At 49.7% G+C, this 16,944-nt stretch overlaps 1 protein-coding gene across 1 annotated transcript; it reads right to left on the reverse strand.

The window, feature by feature from the left end:
- Nucleotides 1–705: 705 nt before the first annotated feature.
- Nucleotides 706–14,359, reverse strand: C1S (complement C1s). The gene is made up of 12 exons (XM_045000310.1): nucleotides 14,247–14,359; nucleotides 13,664–13,733; nucleotides 13,035–13,239; nucleotides 12,107–12,284; nucleotides 11,660–11,785; nucleotides 10,417–10,616; nucleotides 9,929–10,082; nucleotides 9,616–9,731; nucleotides 9,025–9,103; nucleotides 8,624–8,761; nucleotides 6,864–6,938; nucleotides 706–2,040 (listed from the first exon to the last, which is right to left on the reverse strand). The coding sequence occupies exons 2-12, from the start codon at nucleotides 13,681–13,683 to the stop codon at nucleotides 1,238–1,240; spliced, it is 2,094 nt and encodes a 697-aa protein (XP_044856245.1). The 5' UTR covers nucleotides 13,684–13,733; nucleotides 14,247–14,359; the 3' UTR covers nucleotides 706–1,237.
- Between the last annotated feature and the right edge of the window lie 2,585 nt (nucleotides 14,360–16,944).

Below are 16,944 nucleotides of genomic sequence, written 5' to 3' on the forward strand. Positions count from 1 at the left end.
GTTGAAATACTGTAGAATACTATATTCTTATGGGGGTCCCTGCAGAGCCCAGGGCCTGGGGCAAATTGCCCCACTTGCTCCCCCTGCCCCCTCTCTGGGCAGCCCTGCTCCTTGACAGCAGCTGCCAGTGAGGATCCAGCCAGTACAGCTGTGGCTCATATAAAGGTCCCAGATGCTGCAGTCAGGGCCGGCTCCAGAGCCCAGCGGGGCAAGCACCCGCCTGGGGCGGCCCTTTCCCGGGGGGGCGGCAGGCTGGGCCGGCGGACCTGCCACAGTCATGCCTGCGGGAGGTCCACCGGAGCCCCGGGAGCAGCGGACCTGCCGCAGGCATGACTGCGGAGGGGACGCTCGGCCGGCGGCTCCAGTGGACCTCCCGCAGGCATGACTGCGGCAGCTCAACCGGAGCCGCCGGACCAGCGAACCGCCCGCAGCTGCGGGAGGTCCAGCTGAGCCGCGCGACCAGCGGACCCTCCGCAGTCATGCCCGCGGGAGGTCCGCTGCTCCCGCGGCTCGGGGGCGCCTCCCGGGCATGACTGCTTGGGGCGGCCAAATTTGTAGAGCCGCCCCTGGCTGCAGTGAGGTAGCATGAGCCACAGCTTTTAAAAGGCCTACAGCTATTAGCATGGGAGTGAGGGGGGAGATGGATCACTTCAGTTGGGAACCTAGGTCTAGTCTGAGAAGAAAGGAGACTGCACACATAGGGAGGTGATTTGGTGATCCTTTAATGCAGTTAGATATTGTGAGTGATACAGAGAATACGTGAGTCGGAAGTCAATGAGCCTCTATTGTCCTAGTGAGGAGAAGGAGCAGCCCTTCGTCTTTTGGTTGGCCAGGCTCTGAACCTAGTTCTTGTGGACCAGCAATTACCCTCTATTGTCCCCACTGATGGGTTTCAGCCTCAGAGCGACCATGCGGACGCGGCCTGGCTAGCATCTCTCTAAAAACCAAGGAATTTGAGCAAAGAATGTGAAGGGTAAAGGTAAAAGGGGGCCTCTTTACCCAGCATGCTCTCTGCTCCTGCCCTGGCAATTCCAGTGGAAGAAGGAAGAGAGACGCCCCTCCCTGATGTAGTTACAATGGAATAGATAACCCATTGTTTCTGACTCCCTACTCCGGCACAGCCACAATGCAGTTGGTCTGTTGTGCAAAGAGTAGATGGGATTAAAGGGCAGCCAATCTGCTGGGACATGTGACCTCAACACCTGGTGAGATGGCAGTGCCCTAGGGCGAGAAGGATCTATTGGTGTGATCCCTCTGCCTCCTCATATCGGCTCATGGTCTCCATGATCCAGTCCCGGTAGCGCCCCACTCTGGTGTAAAGGCCATATGTGCCACACCGTGGTCCCCAGGAGACCAGGCCACCCACATAGTACCGTGTCTCATTGTGGGGGTCATTGATGGCATACGCTCCGCCACTGTCCCCAGAACAGCTGTCCTTTGTGCCATCTCCAGCACAGACCATGTTGTCAGTGAATTGGAAAGTGGTGGAATCAGCAGGTGGCTTCGGCTTCACACTACGGCATTGTGCCATGTCTACCACAGGGATCTGTGCCTTCATGAGATGGTAAACTCTGTTTCGGTCCTCTGTCCGGCCCCAGCCAGATATGTAGCCCAGTCTGCCTTTCTCCAGCTCATATTCAGGGGAACCACCAGGGAGGCAGAGTGGTGAGATCTTGGGGCCCATCTTCACAGGCGCCGTCAGCCTCAGCAGTGCAATGTCATTATCAAAATTTGTCCGAGCTTCTGGGTTTGCAACCTTTGCCCAGTTAGGGTGAATGAACACTTCTTCTTCAAACAGCTGTATGGGCTCCTCCCTCTTGATCTGTTGGTTGATGTTGGTCACCCCAGCATACATTATGGGCTTGCTATTTGAATCATCCAGCACATGAGCTGCAGTCAGCACCCAGCGGTCCGAAATAAGTACCCCACCTCCCCGTGGGTTTTGGAATAAGATCTGCCAGGGGAAGTTGCCTGGCTTAGCACGGGTGCCCCCAAAAATCCTCTGCTGCTCCTGGATGGGTGTACTGGGGATTCCACAGACTAGAAGGGAAATAAAAAGGGATGTAATGGGAGAATTACCACTTGCTAGTAGGGTGGTTATGGAGATATACCTATCTCATAGAACTGGAAGGGACCCCAAAGGGTCATTGGGTCCAGCCCCCTGCCTAGGATGACCAGATGTCCTGATTTTATAGGGACAGTCCTGATATTTGGGGCTTTTTCTTATATATAGGATCCTATTACCCCCCACCCCTGCCCTGATTTTTCCACACTTGCTATCTGGTTACCCTAGCCCTGCCTTCACTAGCAGGACCAAGTACTGATTTTGCCCCAGCTCCCTAAGTGGCCCCCTCAAGGATTGAACTCACAACCCTGGGTTTAGCAGGCCAATGCTCAAACCACTGAGCTATCCCTCCCCCTAAAACCCCCCTAGTCCCCTCTCTCCTGTCTCCTTGACATCATCCTGGTTCAGAGTAACCTCTGTCCATGGCAGTTCTGTGTCAAATAATCTGCATCCAAAGTTTACAGAAAAGAAAAACTAAGGAATAGGGTTGTCAAACGATTAAAAAAATAGTCACAATTAATTCTGAGTTTAATCACACTGTTAAACAATAATAGAATATCAATTTAAATATATTATAAATATTTTGGATGTTTTCTACATTTTCAATATATTGATTTCAATTACAACTCAGAATACAAAGTGTACACTGCTCACTTTATATTATTATTTTTATTACAAATATTTTGTACTGTAAAAAGATAAAAGAAATAGTATTTGTCAATTCATCTCATACAAGTACTGTAATGCAATCTCTTTATCGTGAAAAGGCAGCTTACAAATGTCAAATTTTTTTTTACATAACTGCACTCAAAACCAAAACAATGTAAAACTTTAGAGCCAGAAGTCCACTCAGTCCTACTTCTTGTTCAGCCAATCACTAAGACAAACAAGTTTGTTTACATTTACCAGAGATAATGCTGCCTGCTTCTTATTTACAATATCACCTGAAAGTGAGAACAGGCATTTGCATGGCATTGTTGTAATATAAAGTAAGCACTGTACACTTTGTATTTTGTGTTGTAAATGAAGTGAATATATTTGAAAATGTAGAAAACATCCAAAATATTTATTATAAATTTAAATTGGTATTCTATTATCTTTTTAACAGTGTGATTAAAAGTGCAATTTATCGCAACAATTTTTAAAAATCTCATTCATTTGTTTTGCATTAATCGCTTGAGTTAAATGCAACTAATTGACAGCCCATACTAAACAAATTCGGAAATAAAAAGTTTGTTAACTTCAGTGAAGTATAAAAATGCCTATCCTTAAATTGTTTGCATTGCTGTTGAAGTCATGCTGGTTGAAGAAGAACTCAGTGTAGCTCAAAAGATTGTATCTTCCACCAACAAAAGTGGGTCCTCACCCACCTTGTCTCCTATGCATCCTCAAATTCTAATGTAAGAAGTCAAGAAATTCACTGTTAAAGTCACCCAAACAGGCTCAGTTCTGCCCTGTTATCACTGCCAAGCTCATATCATCCATCTACTGTACCAGTCGTTCTTGTTTTGCAATATATTCCCTTAAGATGAAGGATTTCTTTGTGAAGGAGTTTGGTAAAGGCCGTAGAAAGAATTAAATCAGACAAACCCACTCTTCTGGAGAATTTATACATGAACTCTGGATAGTTTGAAGTATAATGCACTGGTTTTACACATAGTTGTCTTTGATCTTTTGCCATCAGAGTCTTCTCTGCTCATGGTATGTAAATCCTATAGTGTAGGGGCATTGGTTAGGAGGGTCACAGGCAATGAGTCTCATGGATGCAGTGAAGCTGTGTGTTCTTTGAGGGCAGGGCCGGTGCAACCACTAGGCAAACTAGGTGGCTGCCTAGGGCGCCAAGATTTGAGGGCGCCAAAAAGCAGTGCCCAAAATGTCTGGGATGCTCACCTGGCACCAGCTAAACGTGTAACCCTCTTCCCGCCGCTGTGCAAGGGGCAAGGGCAGGCAGGCCGGGAATGATGTCATTCCTCCTCCAGCTAATGGGGGCGCTGCGATGCTCCCTGCTGCTCTGGCTTTTCCCCGGGGCCCCCGCCCCCACTCCTCTGAGCTCTGCAGCAGGGCCAGGCCTGCACTCACTGGCGGGAGGAAGTACAGAGACCCGGCCCCCTCCGCGCCGCCAGTGAGTACTGGGGTGTGGTTCCCCCTGCCCCCCAAGCGAGCCCCCCCATGGAGGCCTGCCCCCCCACGGAAGCCTGGGGCCCCAGAATATCTAGGGATGGCCCTGGTACCCACCACCCTGCCCGCAGCCAGCCCCTGCTGCACCCCCTGCCCTGCCCACAGTCAGCCCCTGCTGCACCCCCTGCCCTGCCTCCAGCCAGCCCCTGCTACACCCCCTGCCCTGCCCACAGTCAGCCCCACACCCCCCTGCCCGCAGCCAGCCCCTGCTGAACCCCCTGCCCTGCCTCCAGCCAGCCCCTGCCGCACCCCGTGCCCGAAACCAGCTAGCCCTGCACCCCCTGTCTCCAGCCAACCCCTGCCGCACCCCCGTGCCCGAAGCCAACTAGCCCCACACCCCCTGTTTCCAGCCAACCCCTGTCGCACCTCCAGACCCAAAGCCAACCAGCCCCACACCCAGTGGTGAGCTGGAGCAGGTTCCTACAGGTTCTCAAGAACCGGTTGCTAAAATTAGACCTTGGTGGAGAACCGGTTGTTAAAGGGCCAGGAGGTGGGCAAAGAACTCTGGCCTGTGGGCCGGACCATCCTGTTGCTCCCAGGATTCCCAGCTGGGGAGGCTGAGGCTCCCCCGGCCCTTCCCCTGCTTCCCCCCAGCTGCAGCGTGGCCAGCCGCCGGCATCAGCTGGGCAGCTCAGCTGAGCTCTGGAGTCATCCTGCTGCTGCTTTTTGAATGGCCCAGCAAGGTGGGGGCGGGGGCTGCTGCAAGCTCCAGGGCTGGCCAGAGGAGAGGGAAGGGGTCAAGTGGGGCAATTGGCCCAGGCCCTGCAGGGGCCTCCGGCCCCACGACGATCTCTCCCTGGCCCCTCCCCTGCTCCCCCCCCTTAAATCAGAACTTTTTATAGGGAACCGGTTGTTAAGATTTTGGCAGCTCATCGCTGCCCACACCCCCTGTCTCCAGCCAACCCCTGCCACACCTCCAGATCCAAAGCCAACCAGCCTCACACCCCCTGTCAGGTTATTCATTTAGTTTCATTAAATATGTAGACTAACTAATGAAATTAATAAATTTTCAAGCTGAACGTGTATTAATTCTAATAAACAATGCCACATTATGCAGTATTCATTTTTGAAAGTTTATAACAAGCGATGCTCCGGGGGGAGGGGTGGGGGCGGGGGCCACAAGGTGGAAGTTTCGCCTAGGGTGCAAAATATCCTTGCACCGGCCCTGTTTGAGGGTAAAGTTGTCTGTGAGATTCAGCTTATTCAGTGATAATACGAGGGCCCACACATAAGGCTGCTCACATTATCACAGTAATACATTTGTGACATGCATCTGACGAAGTGGGCATTCACCCGCGAAAGCTCATGCTCCAGTACGTCTGTTAGTCTATAAGGTGCCACAGGACTCTTTGTCACATTATCATAATCTGTGAAGTCTGTGACTTTCCATCTTTTGTGGATTTTATCCAATTAAAGTGAATGTCTCTAGTTTAGAATGTTAGGTTGTACAATTGCCAGGCTACAGTTTCAGACTTCACAGAAACGTAATTCATTGTTCTGTCATGGAATTTCCTTAGTTTTATTTTTTAAACCATGTTTCAGGAGTTGCCGTTCGACAGGAGTCTATGCAGACATTGCAAGGTTCATGTCACAGAGTGGGCTGGCCCTTTCAGGGGGGCTAGCTCAGCCCCACCGGTGCCTAGTTATCCACCTCCCAGATGGTGAGTTTGAGCTGGACCTGGTGGTTGGTTCAGGTAACCAGGCATCACATACCTGTAGCCACGAGGTGCTGCTTCCTATCAGAGGGAGCCTGCTGAATGAGTCACAGGTGAGAGACCTACAGGAGACCCAGAGAGCACTAGGGAAGAAGCTCTCCATACTAACTAGAGGGAAAGGCCTGGCTGGAGCTAACTGCAGCAAGGGGCAGGAGCAACTCCTCCTTAAGGGGCAGTTAGAGGCCCTGAGAAAGCATATTCAAGGTAGTCTGGCCAGGAGAGCATGGATGAGTATTGAAGAGAGTTAACATTTATGCTTTCCTAAGGGTCTAGGCTGGGCTTTCCAGCAAAGGTGGGTGAAGTCCCCTGTCTATTGCCCTGCTCCAACAGCACATAATGGACTGCTGAGCCCAGGAGAAGGCTACAAGAGAAGCTACATCCAAGAGAGGGTGAAAAGTTTATGTGGCCTGGTGAGGATGCACCTGACTAAACTGGGGAAGACCCAGCATGAGGTTGCTGGACGTCTGTTTTGGTTTTGCAGACTTTTTTTGTTTACCTGCTGGAAGGGGATGAATTTTAATTTGTCTGAAGGGCTAAAACATGAGAACCAGCATAGCCAATAGTAGGGAAACAGAGGCGGTAGCAGGGTCCAATACTGGCTGCGGTGAGCTGGTTCACTAGAAGACCAGTAGAGCTTATGTACTTCCCAGCTTCCTTCTGCTGCCCTCTCTGATCTTTCTCAGGAACCCACCGATCTCAGAAACACCCAATCTAATGTTACTCAAATTACCCAGTCGAATTCTACCCTGGAAAAGGAAGCAGCAATTTTTCAGGCAGATTGGTTCTGCTTTCTTTAAATTAGAGAGAAGTGGTGGAGAGAAAACTGACTTTTAATGGTGGTCGGGTCTCTACAAAACACACACACACACACAACATGCACACATAGACAAAGTTCTTTGTGATACCTGGGACACATGCTGGAAGCTCTGTTCCCATCTCTTCGCTCACCCATTTCCCACTGGCTGAACACCGATAAATCCCTTGGAAAACACAGAAGCATAGAAAGGATTTCAGTACAAAACATCATGAGAATGTGACCAATAACTCTGGGGAACTGGTTTTCTTAGATTCTGTGGCCAGAAGGGTTGACTGTGATCACCTAGTCTGATCTCCTGCAAAACACAGGCCACAGGACTTCCCTTAATTTATTAAATCCTGTGTGAGCTAGAGCAGGTTTTATAGAAAAACATCCAATCTTGATTTCAAAATGGCCAGTGATGGAGAATTCACAATGGCCCTGGGTCAGTTTTTCCAATGGATTAGTTACCCATCCTGTTAAAAAATTGCCTTCTTTCCAGTATGAATTTGTCTAGTTTCAATTTCCAGCCATTGGATTTTGCTATACTTTTGTATGCGAGACTGAAGAGTCTATTATCAAATTTCTGTTCCCCATGTAGGTACTTATAGACTGAGATCAAGTCACCCGTTAACCTTCTCTTTGTTAAGTTAAATAGATTGAACTCCTTGAGTCTAACACTATAAGGTGTGTTTTCCAAACTTTTAATCATTCTCATAGCTCTTCTCTGAGCCTTCTCCAATTTATCAGCATCTTTAATGAATTAGGGACACAGAACTGGACCCAGTATGCCAGCAGTGGCCATATCAGTGCCAAATACAGAGGTAATATAATCTTCCTACAGCTATTCAATATTCCCATTTATACATCCAAGGATCACATTAGCTCTTTTGGCCACAGCGTCACACTGGGAGTTCACAATTACCCACCACAACCCCCAAATCTGTTTCAGGATCATGGCTTTCTAGGCTAGACTCCCCCATCCTACAAATATGGCCTACATTCTTTATTTCTAGATGCGTACATTTAGATTTGGCTGTACTAAAATGTTAAAACAAACTGTTTGCTTGTGCCCAGTTTACCAACCAAGCCAGATCTCTCTGTATCAGTGACCTGTCCTTTTCATTATTTACCACTGCCCCAATTTTTGTGTCATCTGCAAACTTTATCGGTGACAATTTAATGTTTTCTTCCAGCTCATTGATAAAAACCCTAAAAAGCCTAGGGCCAAGAACCAATGCCTGTGGGACTCCACTGGAAGCACAACTGCTCCATGACCTTCCTCATTTACAATTACACTTTGAGACCTATCAGTTAGCCAGTTTTTAATCTAGTTAATGTGTGGGAAGGGAGAGATTACTGTGCAAAGGTGACAGACTGACAGTGAGTATAGCCCAGTAAGCAGCAGAGCGAGCTCCCCCTCACACAAACACAGAACCCTTGCCAATGTGCCTCAGCTCCTTCCCTGGCAGGGAGTATGTGCTCTGTCCTATTAAATCCGTGACCACTCTTCTGAAGCTGCCAGTGACAGAGACTATCAGTGCCAGTTGTGTGGTGGGTTTTTTGTGGTATGGGTACCTGGGAGCTAGACTGAGAGCTCACTACCACAATGCAAACAAACCACCAAACTCAGATACCATGGCAGTGGCCATTGAACAGGACCATCGGCTACAAGCCCACCCAATTACGGGATTTTATCTGGGTGAGGCTGGACTACGCCAACTAGTACAGTCTTCCTTAGGAATATAGTCCCAGCCTCAGCCCCATGAGGGGATCTTACTCGGGGCAGTCAGAATACAGCAGTTGGACAATACTATTTCTTGGGCCTTTAGTCATGGGTAGAGGCCACCGTGTCTGGGGAATGCCTACCATCCCCTCTGGTTTGCAGGGTATAATATTTTTCTTCGCAGTCATAGCTGATATTGGCTTTGTACTGAGTCTCCTCAAATCCTGACAGGTAGGTGACTCTGCCATTGTCAATAGTGTCAGGCAGACCACAGTCCACAGCTGCAGAGAAAAACAGAAAAGACGGTATCAAAGGGGTATCCCCACCCAACAATCAATTTACACTGTCTGACTAGGAACCACTGCAACTGCTCATTCGTCAGTGGTCATCACTGCACTAAGCAGGCTCAGAGCCCATTCCTCATCCCGCTGTGGGTCACCCATTCCCCCACATCTAAGGCCAGATTGAAACTAACGCCCTAACACTGAAAGGCCCATATCCCATTTCCAGATCTCCTACAGCCATAGAGGAAAGGGACACTTACGGACACATTTGTGGTGCAAGTTGCTCCATTCTCCATTACTCTGGCAGCTGGAGTGAAAGGCTGCTAGGCTGCCTTGTTCCTGAGTGAAAGAAGAATGTGTGTCAGTTACTGAGAGTGAAATGTAACCGAATTAAGCTCCCCCATGGAGGGATTTCACTGAGATGTAGGGATATCTGCAGAGCAGTCAGGTATAGAGGGAGGCAGAGTACTAGGTTAGACAAGGCTATTGGTCTGACCTGGTCTGGAGTGGGGCAGAAGGCGTGATGTCATGGGGCTAAACAGGCCCAGTGGTCTGAGTCAGCCATAGCAATTTCCTGTTTCAGGACCAGTGAGGGCATCCAGAACCACTGCAGAGCTGTTGGGGAAGGAGTCCCCATTTGTCCAAGTGGCTCTGTGCTAAAGTCTGCACACAACATATTCTCTCCCTGTCAGGTTTTTAGGAACTGACCTTCCGCTTCCATGGTGGGTAGGGAGGAAGGAGAAGGTGTGTCAGAGTGCCTGGGAGAGATACTTAGAGGTCAACAGGGTTCTCAGGACATTTGAGGGGAAGGGATCATAGAACCCCATTGCAGGGCTGGATGGGCAGCTTACCGTCACAACCTCATAACCTTTCACACAGGTCACCTTCACGTAGTCCTTGAAGATGTAGTTGTCCTTTAGTGGGTCAAGAATAGAATTTGGGGTGACACTCTGGGGACAGGGTATTGCTTTGGAGAGGAAAGAGGATATCAGTGACTGATCGGTTTGAGACTCACTCTCTCTCTTTTCCCACCTTTCTCTTTTTGACTCCCAGCCAGCCATCCCACTTTCACTCAAGCAACAGGCACCAACTTAGCCAAACCATCTATCCATCCTCTCTGTCTCAGAGCAGCAAAGTGAGCATTTTCCAAAGGTATTTACTCACGGTCCCCAAAGTAGCGCATTTTCCAGCCTTTCTTTTGTGCCGTTTTGTCTGTTTGGAAGATAATATCAAGAATATTGCTCCTGGTTTTAATTTCTGGAGGCCCTGGGAATTTGTTGCCACAATAGGGACCAAACTGTCGTTTTCCGTCTGTGAACTGGGAAAATAATAAACAAGAAGCAATGGCAAATTGGAAGAGATGAGCAGGAGACAGAGAAAAAGTGACAGAGACAGAGTCAAGGAGTGGGAGATCTTAACAGGGATATACAGATGGGATTAAGGTTGAGCAAGGAGACGGGGCAGTGAGTGCGAGGGGAAGGAAATCTCTAATTGGGGGGGGGGGGCTCATCTGGGATTAGAGATGAGCAGGGAGAGGGGAACCCTGAGTGTGAGGGGAAGGGAATCTCTAGGGAGACATGGCTGAGATCAGGGGTGAGCAGGGTAATGGGACCCCAGTCAGAGAGATCTCCTGTCTGTACCCCACCACCTACTGTTAAGCTGTCGGGGCAGTTCCCTTCTGAGTCAGCTGGTTCTACATCAAAGTCCTCACTCCTGATGTTCAGCACCACACGGTAGCCCGGCTCCAGGACCACACGGTATTCACAGATCAAGCTCTCAGGGTACAGGTTGGGGTAGTTGGGGCTGGAGATTTCCCCTGACAGCTCAGTGAATACATTCCCACTGCAGTTCACTATGGTTGAGGAAGGAACATGGACAGGGAGGTCAGGAAGGGAGATGAGGGGAGAGCCCTCACCTTCCAATCCACCTTCAGTGTCCTGTAACCTGCATTAATCACGTCAAGACATTGCATCAGCCAGAAATGAGAATCTGTCTCTCCCATTGGTGGACCAGGAGAGGATTGTTCTCCCATCCACTTTCTGGGGACCCCATATCTTAGTGTCCTGAGCAGTGGAGCTCTGGGTCCTTCATCTGGGGAGACAACTGCACAGATCCCCCTGGAATGGGGGATGGCTCCTGAGCACCTGTCCTTTGGTTCAATCTCACCCCCATTTCCCCTAGTTCTCCCCTTTCAGCCTTCCAGAAACAATCCCCCTTCATCTCTGATTTGTGCCCGTTGCACACCTGCAGACAGTGTTTGTGTTACACAACCAACAAGGGCTTTGCCTAGCTGGCGGGATTTAGCTCTTTGAATGTACCCCTCTGATTCCCTGTGCATTTTGGGCTCCTCTCTGAGCTCCCTCAGTTTGTCACTCTTTTCCTACAGTTAAGGATCCCATTGCTGCCTACAGTACCCCAGGTGGGATCTCCCCAGAGCTCTATGGAGAAGGACTGTCCCTCTCCGTTCTGGGATGTGAGGCCTCCGAGACTGAGTCCCCTCCAGCTGAGCACAGTGTCCCAGTGGGATACTATATTGATACTTCCCTGCTCCAGGATACCTCCATTTATGCAATCACCCCCAAATTGCACTGGCCTTGCTGGAAGCCAAAACACTTTGCAAACTTCTGATTTACTGGTCTCTGTAGTTCTTTACTCCCTCCCGTTGTTTAGCGCTATTCCTCCCCATTCAGATGGTGAATCATTTTGTTATTCCCATTCTATAGCCCATTAGTTTATTGTTCTGTACTCCCAGTTTGTTGCATCTCCTTCCTGTTTACCAAACCCTGTGCATTTCCTTAACAGCCAGACCACCGATGGAGACATTCCTCCCAGTTCAGTATCAGTGGTGCCCTCTTCACCTCCTGCTGTTGGGGGCAGCAGGTGCGAGGCTCTTACCCCCACATGTCTTCTGATCCTCATGCAGGAAGTATTCTGGGGGACAGGAGCAGAAGTAACCACCAATGTAGTTATTGCAATAGTGGCTGCAGGCATCCTCCATGAAATCCATGCATTCATTCACATCTGCAAGGAGTAAAGGGAGACCCGAGTGAGAGAGGAAACTGGGGGAAGAAATCAGGTTACGATTAGGGAGTGGAGTAAACAGGCACTGATGCCAAGCAGGGGAGGTCTCTAGAGTAGAGGCACTGAAGCAGAGTGCTGATTGGCACTGCTGTGGAGAAGCTCACTCTGCTGGGGTCTCTCCCAGTTGGACATTGATAGTACAGCACTGTGAGGAATACCTTGGTGCAAAAGCCCCTCCCTCCTGCCAGTCCCTGGACACTGCTGTGCAGAAGCTCATGTCCACAGGACACTCCAGAGACTCCGAGGCAGGCCCAGCCTTACCCACTGCAACATAATAGGCACTGAAACCAGTGAAACGCTCCTCATTGGAAAAGTCTGACTGGAAAGTCACAGTCAGGGTGTTATAAGGGACATAGAATTCCTCCAGGATTGGGGAACCAGGGTCTTTGCTGCGCTTTCGCCCACAGAGCAGGCCCTCGACATGGTCACTGGACAGGATCTGCAGAGGACAGACAGAGAAGTCTTGTTTCACTAGAGAAATTTGTTGTTATCAACATTTGAGCCCCTTGGCACAATAGCAACATGCCCCATGTCTACACCCAAGCTCCCCGAGCAGCTCATTATCGTGCAACCAGTTACACTGCATAGTTTGTGGTTGTTCAGAGGTTAACTTTGAGTCATTTCAGGCTTAAGTGTTTGGGTGCCAGTGTGAAGGTCAATGACACTCATAGCTAAAATAGCCTTTGCACAACTAGGGTTCATTGACTGAGGATGTGACTGGAAGGGGGACATTAACAGTGGTTGGGAGGGCATTTCTAATGGAGACAATGTGGAAGGGAAATGGTGGACGGGTGAGAGTGGACACTCGGCTGGCAAACTACTGGAGGCTCAGTGGCTGAGACAGCTGTGGAACGGAGCTGGTAGCTCTGCATATAACCCTGTAGTGAGAACAGGTGACCAGAGGGCATTGAAACTGAATTGGTTTAAAGAGTGCTAGTGCAGACGCCAGGCAAAACTCAAATTGATTCAGCCATGGCTAGTGTGAATGCGCTGAATCATTTGTGCTTCAATGGGTTCGACCCCAGGAGGGGCCGGTAGGTCCCCTATTCCAGTCCTGGGCTCCCATACAAAGCTCTGTCGATGACCTTCAGTTCTTCCCCACAGACCCCACTGAGCTCTGCTGCTGCTCCTTAGTCCTGCCCCACAATCCCCTCTGTTCCCCTGAGTGGGGGTGGATGGGGTACTGTACCTTCACAGAGTCATACTCGCAGTCCTGGGATGGCTCTATGTCTAGGTGGGTGAAATAGAGGCGGATGCCATACCCTGGGGGGACACTGATTTCCCAGGACTCCTTCACATCATTGGGGTACCCCTGAGGGTAGTTAGGGGACAGGATCTCGCCGTACATGGGGGCTGCATCAGCCCAGGCCAGGAGGCAACAGAGGATGAGCCACCTGAGAGAGGGAAGAGGAAGGCAATGTTACAGGAGTGCTCTATGTCTGATTATATGTAAATAGTTAACAGAAAAGTGCCAGTGGGTGGCTCTGAAGATTAATATGTAGCATAGTTCCAGAGTTATTCAGTAGCAATCAGACTTGCCGTTGTACACTGAGAATAGCTTCCTCTTGCAGATCTTTACGTGGAGCTCTTGCCAGGGGAGACATGGGCACTGATTCCATTCTCAGACCTAGTCTCCCACTTCCTGGGTGCTGGGAGTGCTACAGGGGCTGGGTCCAGCACTGCCTGGTGGACAGTCCCTGCAGGGGAGCTAGGTCCCATTCCCTGTTTCCATCCCTTGCTCCCTGGGAGCTGGGAGAGCTGCATTGTTCATTAAATTATTAATAAGCCAAAGCTCCCCTTCTATACCCAGCAACTCACCACTTCTGCAAAAGTTCCATCCTGTGTCCTTCCTGAAAAGCTTCAGCTTCTGGACTTTGGAGTTACAGGACTGGGACAAAAACAACAGCGCTGATTAGTGTTTTCTCTGTGTGTGCGTGCTTGGTGGGCAGGACAACAGCTTCAATGTCCCAACTCATGGGGAACGTGCCAAAGCAACTTTAGTTCCTATGCCTGGAGAGGAAGCTGTACCTCTCATCCAAACAACAGCACCTCCTGCACTATAGCACCTCAGCACCATGGTGGGGTGTAGGGGTCAGTACTGACTCAGAGTGGAGAGCACCCCTATGAGTCACACACACCCAATCACACAGCATCCTCAAGCACCAGGCTAGGGTATTTGGATCAGTACTGACTCAAGCCAGAAAGTGCTCCCTGCTGAGTCACCCACCCTACTATACTATACTAGAATCCCCTATACTATACTGGAGTCTGGGGACAGTGCCTCCTACTGCTTTCTGCTGTACCACACAGATTAACCCCTTTCTAATCCAAGCAACCCAAACAATAGCAATGGGGAATGTCGTCCATGCCCATTTCTAATGCTAGTTTTGGAGATTTTTACCTTCTCTCTCCGTCTTTGCCTCTGTTTCTCTCTCCCTGTTCCGTCTCTCTTTTTTTCTGTCTCCAGACCACATCCCAGTCAGTGATGTGGGGCATTGATAGGGAAGGGTCTGAGCCTTTACTCACAATGCTGTAGCACCCCCTGCCTGTAGAATGTGGCTCCCTGTATCTCCTTCTCAGATAAAGCTTTTTCACGTCCTAAGCTCCCATCCAGCGGAATTTCCAGAGCCTGTTTCACAATCCCCTTGGCTGAGTCCCTGGGGTGGGAGCATGTGGATCTAGGCTGGGTTAGCATATGCTGATTTTCGGGGAAATCAGGTGACTTTTGGGAAGAGGGAGGGCAAGGGAAATTCCAGCTGGAAGGAATTAATCTCTGACACACACACACACACACACACACACACCACTTGTGGGAGGTTGGCAGTGAAGGTCAGAGGATTTGGAGAAGGAGGAGCCCTGATAAGAAGTCGTCAATAAAGGCTTTAAGTGTTAAGAAAAGATGCTGGCCCCTCAGCTCCAGACAGTAATACAGCAGCCACCACAACCACACTGCCCCCTGCTAAAGTGCCTCACCATGACCCCTTCGAAGGAGAAAGGAGATTCAGTCTCTGCGGCCCATTCACTCCTGGGTCTCTCTGCTTGAGGCTGCCAGCAAGGGCCAGTTAGTGTCAGTTGTTCTGCTGGTTTTTGCAGTGTGACCCCTTGCCATGTTAGGAAGTGGGTTGAGAGACCACAAACTTGTTTCACATACAACAACCCACCAATTGAGCATGAGATTCAACATGGGGCCATCATCACAGTCAACCTGGGTCATGTTAGAACTGGGACCCTAGCAAAGTTTCATATCCTATTCCCAGACATTCCCCCTAAACCAGCCAGATTGAGGCCAGATTGGAGCCTGTGGCCTAGGGGTGAAAAGACACTTATCTCTTTCCTCAACCTCCCATCCCCGAGCCAGCCAAACCTCCTATCCTGGTGCTGGATTGGAAAGGATGCCCTTACAGGTTCCAACTCCCATTCCTACTCTTAGCAGTGAAGTTATACATCTGAGGGCTTCACTCAAAGCGAGTGAGTTTCAGGTAGACCTGGCTAATGTGCTAGCTAAACCCCACATAAACGCCACCTTTTTTTCTAGGGTGGATGCAGCATGGTAATACCTGTAGCTTGATTTTAGTTGACTGAGGTGTAGCCTATGCAAGATAAAAGTCGTCTTTGTCTGGTTGCACATGTGCATTCCACTCAGCCGTGTGCATGCCCAGTGTGCTGGAGCTGGTGAGTTTTGTGCCACAGTAGCTGTCAGGATGGCACATGTACCCTGTGCATCCTTATGGCCCCTGCAGAGGCTATATAAGGGCAGTACCTCCCCAATCCCCTTCAGTTCCTTCTCACTACCCATGGCCTGAGCTGGATCTCCCCATGTGACTTACCTCGCCATTTTATCTCTGCCTTGTCAGTGACTTTATCTCTTTACTTTTTATGTAAATAGTTAGTTAGTTAGCAGTGAGTACCAGTAGTTAGGCTTCCTTTCTTGTTTTTATTATTTAATAGTTTTCGGTGCTAGGCCCTGGTGGCATGCAGTGCTCAGTCACTGAACTGTAAGGCTCTCCATCATGTGGGGTGCCTATTCTGATGTTCCCCACTGGTGTTATCTGGACTGGTGATCTGCTAGGTCACTCCAATCTTTGACGCTAGGAGCCAGCCTTACCCTGCTCTGCTGTGAGATCCCCCATTTCTGGGCAGTTCACGCACAGCCTCTGGCATGTAAGCTGGTCCCACCTACTTGCAACCAAATGACACTAGCCAATATCTCTGGTCCCAGACACAACCCTAGGAACCTCCATCTTAACTCTCCTCAAAACTTAGATGCTTCTCGCCACAGGCTGGCTAGTTGCTCTACCGTGCCCCAAGTCCATAAAATCTACTTCCCATATAATTATATTATTCCTTAAATATACCCGGATGGACATCTCACAGTGATTAGGGATCTTGACAAATACCTAGCGTTCTCTGTAGATACCTTACATATTATTCTTTATGGATAAATATCCTGCAATACATGTGTTTGATTTAGTGAGTTTGCCAGGTCTGAGGTGAAAGTTGTTTGCAAAGAATAGGGGATCCTTTGCCAAAGAGCCTCTGAGTCACATATGTAATCATATTTTTCAAGTGGAATGGAAAAAAAAAAGAATGGACAATTAATATAGGTTTCTAATTTACATAAATGTGTATAGTATTTGTAGTGGGGTGACCATCCGCTCCAGCCTGGAAGGGGTTGGAAAAGCCCTGCAGAGGGCTGGGGCTGGTCAAGATAAAACCCTGTCTGATTGGGGGAAGTGTCTGCAGCTGAGGCCATGCCCCAAACTGAGCAACAAGGCCTTACAAAAAGGCCAGGGAAGCCAGAAGGAAGAGTCTCTCTCTGGCTGTAGAGGGAGATGGGCCTGGCTGCGGGGAGCTAGAGACCGGGTACCTGAGTGGAGCAGGGCTACGGAGCTCCAGCCTGGAAAGCCCCAGGCTGCAGCCTAGCAGTGGGCTAAAAGGTACTGGGGGTTGCAGAGGGCAGCCTGGGGTAGGCCAAGACAGCAGGTCTAAACCCAACTTTGCCAGTGATGAGTAGGCTGATACTACAGTCTGCCCCAGGGCGTGGGGGCTAGATGATGACTGGCAGTAGCCTGATACTGAGGCAAGGTGGGGACATTGGG

Source organism: Mauremys mutica, chromosome 1 (genome assembly GCF_020497125.1).
Source record: "Mauremys mutica isolate MM-2020 ecotype Southern chromosome 1, ASM2049712v1, whole genome shotgun sequence".
Taxonomy (NCBI): Eukaryota; Metazoa; Chordata; order Testudines; family Geoemydidae; genus Mauremys; species Mauremys mutica.

Bases quoted from the DNA above. Each gene is read 5' to 3' on its own strand.
- C1S (XM_045000310.1), bottom strand. From the start codon at position 13,683: ATGGAACTTTTGCAGAAGTG. The intron at 9,732-9,928 runs GTGAGTAAATAC...TCCTCTCCAAAG, and splicing joins AATGCGCTACTTTGGGGACC to CAATACCCTGTCCCCAGAGT. The intron at 2,041-6,863 runs GTATCACAAAGA...TTTCCCTTCTAG, and splicing joins GCTTCCAGCATGTGTCCCAG to TCTGTGGAATCCCCAGTACA.